This window comes from Equus caballus, chromosome 3 (genome assembly GCF_041296265.1).
Source record: "Equus caballus isolate H_3958 breed thoroughbred chromosome 3, TB-T2T, whole genome shotgun sequence".
NCBI classification, from domain to species: domain Eukaryota; kingdom Metazoa; phylum Chordata; class Mammalia; order Perissodactyla; family Equidae; genus Equus; species Equus caballus.
The window spans coordinates 92,127,356-92,146,696 of NC_091686.1; the positions used below are offsets into that span (position 1 = coordinate 92,127,356).

The 19,341-nt window shown below is 40.4% G+C and overlaps 1 protein-coding gene across 14 annotated transcripts in view; it reads right to left on the reverse strand.

Moving 5' to 3' along the window:
• LIMCH1 (LIM and calponin homology domains 1) overlaps positions 1-19,341 on the reverse strand; it is a 314,999-nt gene that overhangs the window by 197,936 nt on the left and 97,722 nt on the right. For 2 of the 14 annotated variants that reach the window (XM_070263890.1, XM_070263888.1), the window contains exon 2: positions 12,643-12,854. The exons of 11 other annotated variants lie outside the window; for them this stretch is intronic. Coding sequence is in view for 1 of the 3 variants with exons in the window: in XM_070263887.1 (XP_070119988.1) it covers positions 12,767-12,793 (27 nt within the window). In the remaining 2 variants the exon portion in view is untranslated. The remainder of the gene's footprint in view (positions 1-12,642; positions 12,855-19,341) is intronic. One more of the 14 variants, XM_070263887.1, reaches the window with a different exon arrangement.

Below are 19,341 nucleotides of genomic sequence, written 5' to 3' on the forward strand. Positions count from 1 at the left end.
AACATCCTTATTAACCCCCCCACTAGAAAGGCAATTCACAAGCCAATATAATGTTATTTTGTTAATATCTTCTCATTCTTATTTGAGGGAAGGTGAGGAAATGGATAAATAGTAGTTTTTACAGTTTGCCAATATCTAGCTTTTTCCCCAAAATAAAGAAATTAAGATGCCCTTTTAAAAGCTAAGATTTTAAAGACAGACTTTTAAACATCTTCCCATTTTCTTTCCTGAACCTATTAGTCCTGATCTATATTCTCATAACATCACTAATATTCTCTCGAAAATTAACCTCCATTCACCAAGAAGTGATTAGAAGGTTTCGAAAACATTTTTTCTCAGGCCTTTAGATTTCTGTTAAAAGTATTATGTTCTAGAGCAAATGGCACTAACATTGAGAATGCAAGATAGTTTAGCCACATTTATTACAGAGTCTCTGGCTAAGTTAACCCAGGCCCCTTCTCCATATATTGAGCAATGATGATGAGCAGAGCCTAGAGATAAAAACACAAATGAGACATGGCCACTGCATGTAGAAAGTTCACAGACCAGCGAGGAAAGCAGATATCTAAACTTACCATAAATAGAAGGTAACATAACTATTAAGATAAGAAAATACTAGTGGCCCCTGGACTACCTAAAATGCCCAGGTACTATTTAAAATTATCTTACATATGATGCATTTGTTGTTGTTAGTATCATGGAGTCAATTTCGACTCCGAGTGACCCTGTTACAGCAGAGTGGAACCCTGCCTGGTCTTTTTGCGCCATTCTCCCACCTTCCAGTGCTATAGCAGACAATGGTCCACTGCTATTCATAGAGATTTCATGGCCAATTTTTTCAGAAATGAGTGACCAGGTCCTTCTTCCTAGTCTTTCTTAGTCTGGAAGCTCTGCCAAAACCTGTCCACCATGAGTGACTCTGCTGGTATTTGAAACACCAGCAGCATAATTTTCAGCATCACAGCAACATGCAGCCATCACAGTATGACAACTGACACATGGGTGGTATGGTTCCCTGACTGGCAAACAAACTCAGGCCTCAGAGGTGACAATGCAGAATCTTAACCACTAGACCACCAGGGCTGGCAGGGATGTGATGCATAGCCACTAAAAAACTTCAAGTAGAGTTAATAGTCCAATGTCAGCCTGCTAATCAAAATCCTCCAAGACGTAGTCTGATTAAATTCAATTTCCTAGACTCTCAATTCTGGAGACAAGAATAGGCACTATGCATTTGGAAGAAGGTGGTCATTTCCATCTCTGTTCTTCCTCTTCTGCCTCCTTCCCCCATCTCCTGTGTCCAGGAGGTCCCAGCTTAACCTTCATACTGCTCTCCACTGATCCAAACTCCATCCATTCTTCTAAGCCTAGGTTATTTAGTCTAGAAGCACCTGGATCTTGTTAGGAGGGTCAACAGCTGAACAGACTCAAAAAATTTAACAAGGACCGTGCCACTGAAAAGTTTGGTCCTTAGACCAGTGGCAGTAGCATCTTCACCTGAAATTAAGTTAGAAATACACACTCTCAGTCCTCTTACTCCCTCCAAGAACTACTTCATCAGAACCAGCATTTTAAAAGATCCCCATGTGATTCATATGCAGACTAAATTTTTACAAAGCCCTGACATAAACTAAGCCAGCAGTTCAGAATCAGAATGGGAGGACCTTCCATTGGAATCAGGATTTTAGATGACATGTCTCAACAACACTTCTCAGCAACATCTTTATGATGCATTTACAGTGTGACACATTGTACATTTTAACTATAAAGAGTGCTAACTACTGTTTCCTTCATGACAGCATAAGGCATTGCTATAAAAAACAAAATAGCTGCCAAGAATCAACCACCGTTACCAACAGTCCATGAGCAGGAGAAGTGAAAAGTGACTGCCCAACCTCTTTACTAACCTTCCCTCATGGACTCTGAATGACTGAGGACTCTCAGTAACCTTCCAGGCAAGGCACGGGCCAAGCCATCAGCTAGTGATCACTTTCTGAGGACACAGAGCAGGATGGGAAGATAAGTAGAGCTCTTAAAGAGAGCCTGAGATAGGTACACGGCAGGTGGAGTGGGTGAGGAGCAAGCCCAGGTTCAGGAGCATTCAGGGGCTAGCAGGGGAGGAGCAGCATGAAATGTAAAGAGCACTTTATCAGTCCCCCAAATCCTGCTCTCCATACCTTGCTGATCCTCAGCCACCTGAACAATTAATTCTTGCAACTCGATCCTCACAGTTGTTCAGGTTAGTCATGCTTGATCCCTATCTTTCTCACCTAATCACACCCACCAACAAATCCTGTTGATTCTCCCTTCAGAATTTAGCCAGAATCCAACCACTTCTCCCTGCCTCCACTCTACCACTGTACTCCAAGCCACCATCATCTTACGCCTAATAAGGGTCTCTTAACTGGCCTCACTGCTTCTACCCTTGCCTCCTTCCCATCTATTCTCAACACAGCAGCCAGAGGAATCCTGTATAGTTAGATCATGCTACTATTCCACTCAAAACCTCCCAATAGCTCCCCATCTCACTCATAGTAAAAGCCAAAGTTCTTTCAGTTCCCTAAAGGGATTCAACATAAAAACAAGCCCAGGGGCCGGCCCCGTGGCCAAGTGGTTAAGTTCACATGCTCCACTGTGTTGGCCCAGGGTTTCACTGGTTCGGATCCTGGGCACAAACATGGCACCGCTCGTCAGACCACGTTGAGGCAGTGTCCCATATGCCACAACTAGAAGGACCTGCAACTAAGATATACAATTATGTACCGGGGGGGATTTGGGGAGATAAAGCAGGAAAAAAAAAAAAAAAAAGATTGGACACAGTTGTTAGCTCAGGTGCCAATCTTAAAAAAAAGAAAAACAAGCCCCAAAAAATCTAATAGGAGGGCGTGGACAAAACTATTGGACACAACCACGATTTTAAGGGCAGGCATAATGAACCTGCACACATCTCCCCATTCAAGGGGATCCTTGTACTTATGGTGGCAAGTATGTCACCACCTATGCCCTGTGTGCCTTTCAGGAATGCCCTATATCAGATTCCCCCCCCACCCCCGATTTATGATTTAAGATTAATTCACTTTCATTACCAACCAAAATATTTGTTGGAAGGACATGCCATAAGTGTCAGATTAAAATAGTCAATGAATGGATAATTTACCAAAACACTGACGGTTTTAAAGGGAAAAAAATCTTTCATCTACTTTAATAAACCAAAAGCAGAAGAAAGAGGGTATCATGATGTGTCATCACACTATTTTATGCAAGTAATTATTGACTGAGCTCATCTGTATTTCATTTCCTTACCATAGAACTAAAAGGTAATTATGTCTCTGAGTTTGTCCATGTCAATGGCACTGCTCTAAAGCATTCAAATAACGGAAATACGGAGGACTTTTAAAAAGTCTAATAAGGAAAACCGCACAACTTTATGGCAACACTTTTATGATGTGTTTATAATGTAACACATTGTATATCAATCACAATGCTACACTTGCTAATTACTTTGTTACCATTGTTATTTTATAATTGCCACGAACAGTCAAAGGCTGCCAAGAATCAGTCTCTCAGCCTGATCATACTACATTTATACAAATTGTATTTCAGAAATATTTTCAGTAATCTTCAGTTGTTTTTTGAAAGCAATCTGATGGACAAACTACCCTTCATTAACTGCAGGTCAGAAGAGGATTTTAAATAAACGTTGGAAACCCTATTATGACGGTCTTAAGAGGAGATTCTATTAGCTGACAAAATAATGGTTCCTGGATTTAAGCAAGTGAAAAAAATAAAATTTAATAGATTGACAATTTTTTAAAAATATGGATATTTTCTCTAATTTGTTATACAAAAACAGGTATCCTTTTCAGAAGGTTGTGATTTCCTCCTACAATTGTAAATGAAAATCACACCTCTTTAATTCACTGAAGATTATTTGCAGCTCATTATGCTCACTTCTGATCATATTTGACTTATTTAACAAGAACATTTCTGCATATTTTTATAAATTATAAAGCAAAGCAGTAATGCTCTTATTTTTCACATTTTCTGAGAAATAAATCCACTGCTATTTCTGTCTCCTTCGTGGAGTTGCTAGAAAAATCAAATCAAAATTCTCTGGGAACTCTTTGTAAACATTCATAAATCATATTCATCTAAGCCAGAATTAACAATCAATCAATCATCTACTGAATACCTATCTCATACTGGGCAGAGTAATAGGTGTGAGACCAAAATGACAAGACCTAGTACAAAGAATCCACAATCCAGGGTGAAAGATAAAACATTACAATAGAGTAGGTGTTGCAAGAGAAACAAGGACCAAGAACTACAAGCGCGTGAAGGAAGCAATTAACACAAATTGCATGACTGAAGAAATAGTTGAAGGCTAATAGTTCACATTCATATACCAATTATAATATGCCCTCTCTGTTCTAAATGCCTGCCATGTATTAATTTACTTAATCCTCAAAACAACCCAATGACACCAAGCTAGTAAATAGCACAGCCTGGATTTAACCTCAGGTAGTGTGACTACAGAGTTCATGAGCAAAGGAGTGAACTCTCTCTGCCTAAGATAGTCAAGGAAAGCCTTTGAGGGGCTGACTTGAGTTGGTCCTGAAGAATGAGAAGGGATTCCCCAAAGGAAAGAGATAAGTAGGGCACTCCAGGCAGACACAAAGACCTGTACAAAGGTTTCTTTGAGCAAAGAGGAAAAGTTCTAAGGGCTGAGCACAGAGGGGAGGCAGGCGAGAATGGGGAGGGTGGCAGGAGATGAGGTACCAGGGCAGGCATGGCCCAGATGGTAAAGAACCTGTGCGTCAGAACTATGGGTAATACTTGACGTTGAAACAAAAGTGACACCCCAGAAGATGCGGTAAGGGAGGGGTCTTTGGTAATCATTCTCCCCATTTCCCACTAATTCCCCATTCCTAAAGAGATAGTCCCGGAATGACATTTTGCTTGTTGCTCTCAATTACTTCCTTGTGGACTCTCCCACCTCTATTTTATAGGCAGTGACTTCGCTGTTGGAATCTCAATGAGATTGAGACCCTATGTCCAGACTTTCCTTTAGGACCACCACTCCCAGCCCCAAGCACATCCCCCTACATACCATATCTACACCTATCTTTTCATCTTTTCCTGCCAGCTCAAAAGGAAGAAGTATACTTTCTCTTCCGTCTATCAAGGCTCTGGATCCAATTCCTTCCCACCCCCAGGTGCTGCCTTTATTACAACTTTACCCCTTGGTCCACAGCATCCTTCATCTCTGCTGGTGGCATAATGAGTTCCCTCTTCTCCTAAAAATCCTAATTCAATCCAGCCTCTTCAACCACCATCCTGTTTTTCTCCTTCTTTTCACAGTCCAAACTCCCTTTATGAGAATCCTGTACCCATTACCTTTATCATCATAGCTCAGCTGCCTCCAAGGTGTGCTCTTTAAATTCACTGAAAATTCCTAGAGGGTTAGGAGTTGGACCCTCAGACTCTGATTCTGAGCTCCACCAGCATAAGCTAAATAATAGGCAGATTAGTGAATTTCTACCAACCCTCAGCTTCCCCCCCTATGAAATGATAAGAGTACCTACTCCAAAGGTTTGTGCAAAGAGTAAATGAATTAATACATGTCAAGCTCTTCCCACAGTGCCTGATCTATAGTAAGAGCTCGATAAACTTCATTGTCAGTATTGGTAACAATACTAGAATTGCCATAGATCTCATTCTTGATTTCTGTCTTTCCAGTACTCTTTCCAGGTCTTTCCTCCCTGATCTTAAATGATGCCATGCTTTCCTGGTTCTCCTCTTAAATTTTAATATTGCCATACTGTCTGATCCAAAAGATATTTTTCTTATCTGATCTGAATCAATGTCTCAGCAGCAGGACAGTCAACCACTCCCTCTTTGTTGGATCATTTGCCCCTCCTGCCTCCCCACCCCAGATACTCTCAGTTCTCCTTCTACCTCATTCAATAAATACTCCTTTCTCCATTGCTTTGGGTATTTCTACCTCATTACCTAACTGTAAAATAAGGTTCTTTTTTCCTTTCTTCACTTTTCTTTTGTTCTCTCTCTAGCCACACACTCCCCTTTCCTGTGTACTCTCAAGATTTAAAATATCTCACATATGGTAAACCATGCATTTTTAATGTAAAAGGTAAGTATCTTACCTTTAAATATCTTGCATGTGATAACTCGCAAATTTTTGTATGTGGCACTAAAGTCCAGAATCAAATATCCAATTTCTTACTCAACACCCTCACTTGAGTACCCAATAAATATTTCACACTTAATAAGATCAAACAAAATTCATGATGTCTGTCCCCTGATTCAACCTGATCCACCTTTGGTCTTCTCTATGTCAACAAATGACACCACCATCTCCTATCCCCAATAACATGAAGACACATTCAAGCCATCAAGAAGAGCAACGTTCTTCTCTCTCAAATATATTTTATGTCTGTCCTTTTCCCTCTGTGTCTACACTACCACTCTAGTCCAAGCCTCCATCACTTCTCAGCAAGGTAACTGCAGCAGCCACCTCTGTGGTCTCTTGGCTTCCAGTCTGGCCCCTCCACAGCTATCTTCCACACGACATCCAGGAATCTTTCTATAGATCCATCCAGTGTCCCTTCTCACTAGACCAGAATAACTCCAAGTTACATACACAACTCCTTTATTCTATAGAAGAGAAAAACAATGTCCTGCCAGGTAAGTGATTTGCTCAAGGTCATACAGCTAGCTATCAGCAAAGATGAGACTAGAATCAGGTCTCCCTTGACCCAGATCAGGGCTTCATTGCCCCACCACCCTGCCTTCTGAAGGCACTTCCTGTGCCACTTATATTGCTACACTCTCCTTAATAACAATACCTCCTTAAATCTATTCAGTTTGGGTTGGCAAAGACACAGCACAGAAGTCCAGGCCTGAGGTTATTTAATCAACATTATCAAATCATGATCCTCTCCAGCACTAGCTCTGAGTGCTTAATATTGAGGATAATAAAATGCAATCTGCAGAATCCATTTATATTTTCATCATGTCATCAGAAAACCAGAAGGCACTGTTTATAGCCAAAGATTGACAGAATCCACTAAAAAAAAGTCTAATTAAGAATACAGGCAATGCTCAAAAGCACCCTGGGAGCATTAAGTCCTCTGATCTAGACATTGCATGCTCTATGCACAGAAAATGGGTCAGTCCAGGAACATGTGAGTGGGTTTAGCAGTAAGTGTGTTTGCACATCCTCAAGCTGTTCTTGCCTTACAAAGAGACAGAAGAGAAGCTACAAAGAAAGACTGACAACACTCAAAGTGAGCTTTAACACAACATAAAGTGTTGGCAACTGATCTGAGAGCAAAGAGAAGGACGAGTCCAGAAAGAAAATGGGCTAGTAGAGTGCTTCTGGGCTGTGTGTGTTGTCTCCATTTCAAAGAGCAGAGGTGTGCTTCAGCCATGATGTTATTGTCACCTGGGTATCATATTGCTCCTTAAATAAATACTTCAGTTCTGGGCTAATTTTGGCAAATCAGTGTGTGTAACTGTCATTCAGTCCTCATCACAGTGAAGTATAAAACCTCTGAATCAGGCAAACCTGGGTCCAAATTTCAGGTCTTGGAAGCTATCTTGACTGGATAAATAGCTTCATTTCCCTGAGCCTGCTCCCCTTACCTTTAAAAGATGGTTGTAGGAGACTGTTTGAGGAGGTTGTCAGAGGTTAGAAATCAAGAGCGGAAACCCTCTAGTAGGCTATTTAATACTAACTGGAAGTTCTATTACTTTTTTCCCCCCAAGCTTCACATCTAAGGAGAAGAAAAACTCCACAACTAGAGTGTGTAAATCGGGTGGTTGCAATTTTTGTTCAGAAATACTGTTCAGGAGAAAGTGAGTACAGCAGAGGCAGATTTGCCACTTCACAGCTGGATCTGGGTATGAGTGCTGGGTACAAAATCACACAGGCAAGTCTAGGTGACGACCTCCTATACACAATGTCTGGGTTAAATGAGACCGTAGGAAACAATTGTGCAAATCCAGAACATGGCACATTTTATAAGAAAATTGGCCTTCCAAAAGTCAATGTCATGAAGAGAAGGGGAGGGCTGCTATTCTAAAATAAGAGACATAACAACCAAGTACATTGTATGCTCCTTAATAAAATGCTAGTTTAAAAGAATTTTTAATGGGGGGCCAGCCTGGTGGCATAGTGGTTAAGTTTGTACACTCTGCTTCAGTGGCCTGGGGTTTGCTGGTTCCGATCCCAGGCGCAGACCTACACACCACTCATCAAGCTATGCTGTGGTGGCATCCCACACACAAAATAGAGGAATATTGGCACAGATGTTAGCTCAGCAACAATCTTCCTCATCAAAAGAAAAAAACTTTATAGATGACATTTTGGGCACAATTGGGGAAATTCAAATATATACTGGTCATTTGATAACATTAGGGCATTACCTCATATTAAGAGTGAAAATGGCATGGTTGTTATGTAGGAAAACGTTCTTATATTTTGGAGATGCATAGTAAAGTATTTAGAGGGAAAGGAGTTTGATGTCTAATTTATTTTGAAATGGTTGAAAAAATACTAGAAGTATGTGTGAATGTGTGTGTAAGAAGTAAATACAGAAAATGTTAACAATTATTGAAACTAGGTGGTGGGTATACGGGTTTCTTCGTACCAACCTTTCCTTCTTTCTTTCTTTCAAAGGTTTCAAAATATTCCTAATAAAATGTCATCTGGGGCTAGGGCTGAAAGCCATTCAGCAGTCCAGGGAAAGTACTCAGGTCAACAGCCTGCCCAGTGCCTCCGCATTTACTCCTAGGAGTACTTTTTCCTATTTGTTTTTGCTGATGACAGTCACTCACCAGTTCACCAGTGGTCATCTCATTTCCATTCAACCCACTCTCTCACCTGCTTACTGCACAGAAATGGCACTTGCCAGCCATCAAATGGACATGACGTTAGCATTGAGGATGGGAAGGAAGGAGGGGGTCAAGCCCCTTAGCTTCCTGTTCTGGGGCAAAGAACTGGAACTGAAGGCTCTGCCAAGTACATGCAGTCCTGTGATGACTGTAGAGCCGTCTGAAGAACTGATCAATTTCACTATTTGATATTCTAATAACTGAATAGTTTTAAGCTAAGAATCCAAAGTAACCACAAGACTGTTGCGCTTCACCAGTACTTGGCATTTAAAAAGGCATCAAAGTCAAGCTAGAAAACTACTAGAATTCACCCAAACAAGTTATTGGATTACCAAAGGAAAATAAAGCATGGCGAACTGCTCTTTAGTTATAAAGACAGGATGGTCACATTTTAAACAGCCTATCCTTTAAAAGGGAGGTCTGACTTGGGCAACACAGCAACGAGGAAAAGCAAGGAACCGACCAACATAGAAAGAGAGTGACTTTTAGGAAAGAGGGAAGGAATTATCACCGAGAGGGAGCCCAGAATGGGCTTCCCGAGTGGCAACATTCTACTTCTTGATTTGGGTCTACTTCTTGACACAGTGACTCCAAGACTGTCCACCTTAAATAATGAAGTAATCTACATATTTGTTTTATGTGGTTTTCTGAAATTGTGTTATATTTTACAATTAAAAAGATTTTAAAGGGGGAACTGGGAATATATAGGCTAAACTCCATAGTGGCTCAACCTCATTTGTGTTCTCTCATTAGTAGTTAAAGCCATTTTCCATTTGGTTTTACTCAGAAAAGACCTTATCGTGAGAAAATACCACTTTTAAGAGGTTTTTCCATTCAAATGTAATAAAAATACACCTCCATCTAATAATATTCCTCAAGTCCCCTATTAAAATGGTAACTGGGATCCACACGTGCCTGCTGCATAGTCTATTTTAAAACAAACATTTGAATATCTGACAAAGGAGCCAATGTACTGTTTTGCTTTGGAAAATAAAAGACATATAATCTTCTGAGAGTCTGCCATTTGAATGGCTCTGGGTGGGCACCTAGTGTTGGGAACACCCACAGTGCCCCTCATCCCCATCCTCTATCAATGGTTCTTTTGTTTGAATGGCACAGTTGTCTAGCGACACGTAGTCAAGATCTGTAGGAGGCCAAAAGTCAAGACAACTGGGTCGTAGCCACAGTTTTGCTAATAATCAAGGGCTTCCAGCAAATCTCTTCTCTAAGTCTAAGACATCTCTGCACAGATCCACAGACTCTCTGAACCCTCTTCTACTCTAGCCTCTCACCTTGAGATTTTGATGATAATAGTAACAGCATCTTTTATGGAACCCTTAATTGACTCATTTACTTCTCAGCTCCCTGGTATGGCAGTCAAGCTACCACAACTGGTTACACAGGTTATGCTTTAGATAAGGGCACCCAGCTGAGAAGACAAGTTGGGGCTAAAAGCCAGCCTGAGCCTTTGTCAAGCCACACAAACTCTTCTAAAGGAAGAGTACTGTTTTCCTAATTCACACAAAGCCACTGTCTGTACCCAAGCCCATACAGCCCACACACAAAGGTGCTCAGTGGGTTATCTGGGGCTCTGATGTAAGTACTATTACTGTCCCTGTTATTCAGATGAGGAAACTGAAGTACAGATTGTTAAGTAATTTGCCCAATTTCATATAGCTAGAAGCTGGCAGAGCCAGGGCTCTAAGCTGGGCAGTTTGGCTCCCGAGCCATGTTCCTAACCAGTATGCGTTGCTGCCTAAATATGCCTATGTCCCTGCTAATTTTCCCCTGGTATCAGTTGAGTTGTAGATAAATATCTGACTTCCCACCTTTGCCAGCTTCTTCTCTCTTCAATGTGCCTTTTCCTCAAAGTGTGAAATAAGAAAATAAACCCCCCAATCCAGAAAATTATCAAAATGTTTGTACGTTTCTTATCAATTCACTCAACACCCTGGATGAAATAATAACAATCTTTGTGATATCACTAGATTTTTACCTCTGTATTCAAAAAAATCATCACAAACATGCAAAAGATCCAAACTGAAATAATCCTACATATAACTTGACCCCCTATGGATTGAAACATAAATATCCATTAGTGGGGAGTGAAGGGGAAGAGAAGGAGGAAGGAAGACAAGATTCCTCATTTAAGACCATTAGGCATTTCTACAACAAAATATTTCTCTGCCTATCTTCCTCTGGTTCTTTAAATTTACAAACAATGTATTATGACAGGAAATCTGTTCTTTTAGCTGGTTGGTGATGAAGACAGCAGCTGGTAATCCCAGCCCACTAAAATGCCATTCGTCACTGGGCCTCACTGACACCGCAGTGTGGTGAGTGTGGTGGCTGCCCAACACTGAGGAAGCAGCTGCCATCTTGGCTTGGACGGGAGTGAACACTGCTCAGGCTCTCTTTACCTCTTCCTGCACAAACAATGTGCACATCAACGAGGAAGGAGTTCTGTCTTCAGACTGTTACAAAGAACTATAAGAAAACAGTGTAACACTGGACTACCCCAGGGAAATTTAAGAAAAAACAAGAGGCTATTCTTTATAAACCTAATAGATGAGAGCCATGTTTAGCCAAAAAAATAAAAAACAAAACCAACAAAAGGATCTTCTGCCCACACCTCATCTTGAAAAACTTCATTAACCAAAAGACTGGGGAGAAGAAGAAGGGAAAAAGGTTTAAAAGGTAACTGTTGTTGTTAGAACACTGCTATGTTCTAAGAGGTCCTTGATTATATTTAAAAAATTTCTTATAATCAAGTCATCCTGAGAGATGGCCTAGAACCAAGGGTGTTCTGCTAAATGCTTAACAATTGGTGTGGGGGGTGGGGGGGAACTGACGTAGCATTTGCCAATCTCCATGGTGTAAAAATTCCCACCACAGCCAATTTCAAGCTCAACCTGATGTCACTGAACACAGAATAAGGAGATGTATATAATGTTCTCTCCTGAGCCACATGAGCTCGCTCCAAAAGACCACTGTAAACTTTCAATCTGTATTACATATACATTATGAGGCTAACAGTTAAATGCAGTGTTTCAAATGTATTACAATTTCTAAATATCTGTGACATTGGAGAATTTATCAAATAATAATTGAAAACAAAGCATGTAACTACACAAACATTTAAATGTTCCTAAACTTGCACATGGTCTTGTTCATAAACAGTCAACATCTTATGGAAAGACACAACTACTATGATGATATAAACCTATTATCCTTTCAGATAGCTGTTTCTGATTTGCTGGCTACAGGTAGGCAAGAGAAAGCACAACTAAAGGTCTCCAATAAATTCCTGAAAATTGGAGCAGTCACAATAATCCAAAGTATAGCTCTTTCTCAAGCATTTAAAATCAAATATAAAAACTATACTTTTGTCCCCCTGAAGTAAACGTTTCCTAGCTGTGGCGTATGCTCAGGTCCTTGAAAGCTTGTACACTCTCTAGTCCTAAATTTGAAAACATATTTCTTCCTCCTTCCCTTACAGGGAAGCCAAGAATGCCAGCAAAGCTAATCATTGTCCCCAATCCATTCTAGTGTACAGTGATATGATTTTTAACTAAAGAAGTTTGTAGGCAATTAACCAGGTTATCATAACCTTTCAGAGGACAAGGGAAAAACACATCCCACTTCCAACATAAGGACACAAACTATCCAAACAAGAGGCTTGACTACACTGCCCCAAAGGTAATAAGCAGAACTTGCAAATCAGACCAGTTGCTAGTTGACCGCTGATTGCCACAGAGAGCTGTTGTTTGTAAATGGAAGAGAGGGAGGACTAATGCTGTTTGCAACAATCAACCGCTCTGTTCTTTCTGTTTTTTAATTGCTGGAACACCTGCTGCCTCGGTCTCTTCAGCCTCATCCATTATGCAGCATGTTGGTGGTGATGGGACCGGGATATGCCACTGCACACAATGACAAACCTGAGGAGAGACAAAGGAACAGACCCAACATCTCAAAGGACAGGCAGTGAATAGTCCACACGTTTCCTCTTCCTGCTCTCAGTGTTGGCAGGTCTTTTAAAGACCCACTCACACCAAAATTTATTTGAGTTGTCATTTTATGGCATTGGGAGGACTTAAAATGCAAAGACAATACTTGTTCTCCACATCATGTCTTTAGGGGGATTAAATTATTCTATCATGGGGGTTGGGCTTGAGATTTACTCTTTTTGGCCTTCCCGAGAGAGGAAATACTTACAGAAGCACTTCCCGAAGTGTCCCAAGAATCCTAGTTCTACAGGATGTTGAGAGATGTGATGTAGGAAAAAGGCTTCATAGTCAAGTAAATTTGGGGAATGCTGTATTGTTTAAAAATATGGTTTTTTTTCAACTTTGAGCTTCTCAGAGACAATAATATGCTAATGTGCACTGAGATCCTCCAGTAGGGGTTGAAATAGTGTTTTTCAATCTATCTAATCAAGACCTCTTTTCGAGAAAACTCTGTGGTGGGTAGAACCAGTGTTAGTAGAATGTGCATTGGGAAACCCTGGCTGTCTGCAGAGGGGGCTAACTCAGCCTGCCTCGGGGGAACTAAACAAGCCCTCACACATGCCATTTGGCCTTTACCACATTGGACCACCTGGTACTTTCAAAAATTCGAATAAGCCACCCACATTTAAAAATCAGAAGAGCTAATATTTAAACAACAATAAAGGTTTTTTTATTGCTTCTCTTGGAAAAAAAAAAAGCGGACTAGTGGGGCACATGGTGCCCACAGACTTGCCTTCTCCGTGCAGTATTTTAAAGCATAAAGGAATTTAAAAAACAAACCATATAAGGCATCCAGTTTATAGTGAAGTTAAGGAAAGAAAAATTACAAGTGCACTTATGTACAGATGGTCAGAGAAGTGAAACAAGGCAAGTGGGAGTGGGATACTAAAGAAGTCTTCTGAAAAGTGGTGGGGAGAATGGAGGGATGCGTGCCAAGCTAAAAGGAGCTCCAAGAACACAAGCACAGGGCTGGAACCAATAAGTTATGAAAATAGATCACAGGCTGCTTCAAAATACAGATACAAAGCACATATGTTTCATTTAAATTTTCAATTTAATTGAGGGACACAGCAGTCAGGAATTTTAACAATTAAGTAGCCAAGAGCCATACATGGAGTCAAATCACACCATTTGGACATTAAATCCCATCTCTAAGAGGATAAAAACTAGATATTTCTTAGATATATGACTAAGTAATTCCCAAAACAATTTCCATCAAATGCCGGGTGAAAAAGCAATTACACCAAAATCCTCACCAGTTCCACAGACCTGGGATAGCAGGGCCTCCAAGAACCAATGATCCAGTTCAAAAATAATTCTGGAACCTCAGAGATCCTATTACTAAGAAGCAGAAATAGATTTTCAAGTGCTCGCTTTGAAATATTAAGCATTGTTCCACGCAGATCTTTCCACCATCCTAGAACATTTTTTAAAAACCAGTTCAAAGTGAGTCAGCTTCTAAAATAAAGCTTCACCTTGCCTGAAGTCACGATGCACAGTAGCTAAATTTCACCACAATTTGACTAGCACAATCTAAAAAACAAACAAAATGAAAAACACAGAAATATTTTCTTATAAGAAGTTAGATCTAACATATAATAGGCACTCAAAACATGTTTATCAATCTGAGTTAACATCTAACTGTTGTTCTATAATTTCTGTTTTCACATAATGACTCTTCCAAAATTTCTACTAACAACTCAAAACCCCAACCTCCAGACTTGATTGATCTTCTGTCTTTAGTCTCAAAAGAATGCCTTGCTTTCGGGGGCCCGCCCGGCCCCATGGCCAAGTGGTTAAGTTCACATGCTCCAGTTCGGTGGCCCAGGGTTTTGCCAGTTCGAACCCTGGGCAAGGACATGGCACCACTCATCAAGCCACGCTGAGGCAGCATCCCACAGGCCACAACTAGAAGGACTCACAACTAAAAATACACAAATACGTACCGGGGGGCTTTGGGGAGAAAAAGGAAAAATAAAATAGTTAAAAGAATGACTTGCTTTGAAAAGTTTGGCATCTTCAGACACAAAAAAGATCACTTTCCAAAATCTTAGGAGCTACCAGAATCTTCCCTAAACTTAGCACCTTCTTTTCCTTCCTCTAAGAAAGAACTGCCTTTCTTTTTTTCTGAGCAATTCCTTCCAACCCAGGCCCTTGTTCCTGCTCCCTCTCCCTCTGATCTCCTCCCCTCTCTCTTCTTTGCATTGCTGACCAAGCTGGGGGATTCTCAGAATACCCCTGTGCATATGGCAGTCTTGATTCAAATATTTTTAAATGTTTCCTACTACCTCGAGCTCAAGCCCTAACTTCTTAGGCTGCTGACCAAGGAATCTGCTATATGAGTTTACTCCTTGTGTGAATTCACCACACATATTCATGTCTCTTTGCATTTGCTTATGTCATTACAATATCTGGAATGCCCTCACTCTTTATATATTTATATCCAATCCCATATCCAAATCTCAAGATAAAAATACTCTAAGATTTCCCCAAAGCACCCACTAGCTCCTATATCCCTTAGCAAACCAAATTTCTCTCTAATTCCCAAAGTACTTACTATCTTTTATACACGAAATAGACAGGATTTATAATCAGGAGATCTGGGCTTGAATTCTACCTCCACCACTAACTAGCTATGTGATCTGGGGAAGAGACATCCGCACTGTAGCTCTTTCCTCACCTGTAAAATAGGGAAATGACAGCACTGATCTTAGGTAAGGATTAAATCAGGTTATATATATGAGAGAATGAAAATACATGAAAATGATTAGTGCAATTTACCTTGAATTTTCATTAATGTTTGTATGTTTTGTCCCTGAGTAGATTCAGTCATTCAACAATTACTTACAGAGCACATATTCTGTGCCTAATATTGTTCTAGGCACTGGAGATGTGGTCCCTGAATTTGTGGCCCCATCTAGTAGACAAGACAGATAGTAGACAATGTAACATATAACACTAGATAGTGATAAGAGCTTATGAAGAAATAGAGAGGAAAATATGAAAATAAAAAATGGCAAAGAAGAATGGATTGCTACTTGAGATATTTTAGACTGATAGGCTTCTCCAAGGAAGAGACACATAATCAGAGACCTGAATGAAGAAGGTGTGGGGCATTCCTGTGGGAAAAGCAGTCCTGGCGGAGAAATGCAAGTTCAAGGCCCACAGGTGGGTGTCTGGTAAGGTAAAAAGCGAACATGGCTGAAAGGGAGCCAGTAAGGGTGGCAGGGCAACAACATGAGGGCAGCAAGGCAGCTAAAAGTCTTATGGGCAATAATAAGGACCTTGGAACTTATTCTCAGTGATGTTCAAAGAGAAGAGAATTTTGAGCAGGGAAATGATGTGATTCAATTAAATTTTTAAAAATGATTCCGGTCATTGTATGGAGAATTGACACAAGGAAGGCGGGGTGGGGAGCTGGTGGGCAAGAGAGCGGAGAGGAAGATCATCGATGACACAACTGTGTAGGCCAGGTGAGAAAGATGGTAACTTGGACTAGGGTGGTAGCTGAGGAGATAATTAGAAGTGGTCAGATCCCAGGTTTACTTTGAAAGCAGAAGCTAAAAGATGTGCTGATGGACTAACCAAATGTGAGAGATATCAGCAAAGGAGAAGGGTCTAGAATGTCTATATGTTTTGACCTTGAACAACAGAGTACACAGTAGTACAGACTATTAAGATAGGGAAGACTTGGAGAGGAGCAGCTTTGGAAAGGAAAATCTAGAGCTGTATTTTATTCCTTTTAAGGTTGAGATGACTGTGTGATATCCAACTAGAAACACTAGGGAAACAGATATCCTAGAGCTCAAAGGAAAGGACAGAGCTGGAGATATATATTTGGACGTGGACCACAAGATAAAATTACCCATGGAGTGTACAAGAAAGGTCCGAGGACTGAACCCCAGGAGTAGCCAACAATTAAAAGTCAGGGAAAAGAGGAGAGTCCAGCAAAGGAGAACCAGAAGGAATGGCTAATGAGCTAGGAGGCCAATTATAAGATGAGGATGTGCTGGAAGCCAAGGGAGAAAAAAATGTTTTAAGAGAGAAGGAGTGGTTAATGGTCCAATGATGTTGAGAGGTTGTATAAGATGAGAACTGGGAATTATCTGTTGAATCTGGGCAATGGAGGACACGGGCAACCTTGACATGAGTAATTTCTACAGAATGGTGAAGATGCGAGTACAATGGAGTGGATAATGCAAGGAAAGCACAGTCAACTCTGAATGAGTAGATATGGAGAAGTAGGAGGAGATAGACATGTAGTTTAGAAAGGCACACACTAAAGGAATGACCCAGTAGTAAAAGAGAAGTCAATGATGTAGAAAAGAGAGGCATGACAATTGAGGGAGTAAAGAGTAAACCTCTGAATATGTGAGGGGATAGAGATCACAAGGGTAAGGTCTGGCCTTAGATGTGCAGGGAGAGGTCATTCACTGTAATAGAAGGAAGGCAGAGGAAATGAGTACAGATAGAGTAGATGATAAGTTTGATGGTGGGAAGATTAGCAGGTTTCTTCAAATTGCTTTTCAGAAGCTATCAGTAGAGGGTGAGAAAAGGAGAATAGTGTTTGAGGTTTAGGAAAGAAAAACATGAAGAATGGGGATAGTGAAGCGATACATGAGTGGTGAAGAAGTGTGAGCTGTCACTTTATGGTCCTTTCCTCCCTCAGCCCCTTCTCTGGCTCTCCTCCAAGAACCTCTACAGCTTTGCAGTTGTTATTCACAAACACAAAATCCTGGTACTTGTGCTTAAAGAGGAGCCTAATTTCTTTGAGAAGCTCAAAACCTGAAAGCCAGAAGAAACTCAAAGTCAGAGACTTTTCACAAGTTTTCCAAAACCAGCAATGATATTATCCTGGAAAAGGATATTAAAACTAGCAGGAAAGTTTTTCTGGAATATGGTCAGCCATGCCTCGGACACTATGAAAAATGCCTAGGACTGTAAGCATGGCCTGCAGCCCACATTTAGAGTCACCTTCATCTCGCATTTTGACAAGTACATGGGAGTCATTGGTGAGTGGGACATTCCAGAGAAACAACACTTCAAAGATATGGGAAATCTATTACTGACTTTAAAAAAGGAGGCAGAAAATAGACCAGCATAATATGTTTTTTGAGTTGTGACCACTCTTGTATATTCTGGAGTAATATAAAGGATCCTATTTCCCCCAAAGAAGGGGCAAGATCAACAAAGGTACAGGAGTGTCAGTCACTCAAATGTGGTTGGCTTTATTTCAACTGTTGTGGGGTGTGGTGGTTTAAAAATATCAATGTTTAGCTACCAAGAGGTACAGCTTACTGACTCTCCTCCTCCTAAGAGGTATCATGGTCTTCAGCCCAGTGGATTCATAGGATGACCCTGTGACATCCTTACATATATCAGCAAAAGCTGCCCTTTTGACTGACCTTATATTTAAGTGGAGCCATGATGACAAATCCTCTGTTGAGTCTTTTGGAAAGAAGGATTTGGAAATCGCTAAGATAAACACCTTGCCTGGGTTTCCTAGGGTAATATGCTAGCTTTGCAGATTCTTCAAAATGAGAGTCTATCCACAAGTGAGCTTCATGCACATTCTCAACAGACAAAAGCTCAGAGTTAGAAATCTGAGCTGCTACCCACATGCTACACCAACAGGCCAAACAACAGACAGCAAGAGTGTATAAAAGTAAACAGGACTCCAAAAGGTAGCTGGAGTGTCATCAGCAGCTTTGATCTTATCTGAATGAGAGAAAAACAGATATCTGACAATGCAGGGCTACAAGCCTTTCCCAAAACTCTTGAAGGTAATTTATAATTTCTTAGATTTTAGAATGGTAATATAATGTATGTTCTGTCTATTATGTAACACCTCCAAGGAGTCTAGGGAAGTATCCTGTAATTGAGCACAATATTTTTGCATAAAATGTGTGAATGTTCACATTAAATGGAGAAAATAAAGATAATGAATAGCTTAAAGCCATTTTAGATCAGGTTAGAGTCTTGTTACAAAGTGAATTACAAAAAGCGGAAGGAAGGAAGGCAAATTTAAAAAAACAAAACTTTTTAAAAACCTAAAATTAAAAGAAAACTTTAATTTCTCAAAACTTTTTGGGTTTTATGATTTTGCCCAAATGATTGTGGACCTGTAGAAACAAAACCAAACATGCAAGTTTTGGCCTATAAGTTTGCTATACAGTATTGGACTACCAGGCTCCCAAAGATCTGTCACTGTTACCATGTGAAAAGCAAATAGAAAAAATGGATATTATCAAAACATTGACCATCACCAGGTAAGCACTATCTTTTGGAGTATGATTTGTGACACTATATAAATGGGGCCCAGCATGTGTCAATGCTTCCAACTGTACTATGACGGACACTGCTGAATAGTATTCGGCCTCTGAGTTCAGTGGTATCTATAAGCATTGTGTTGAATATT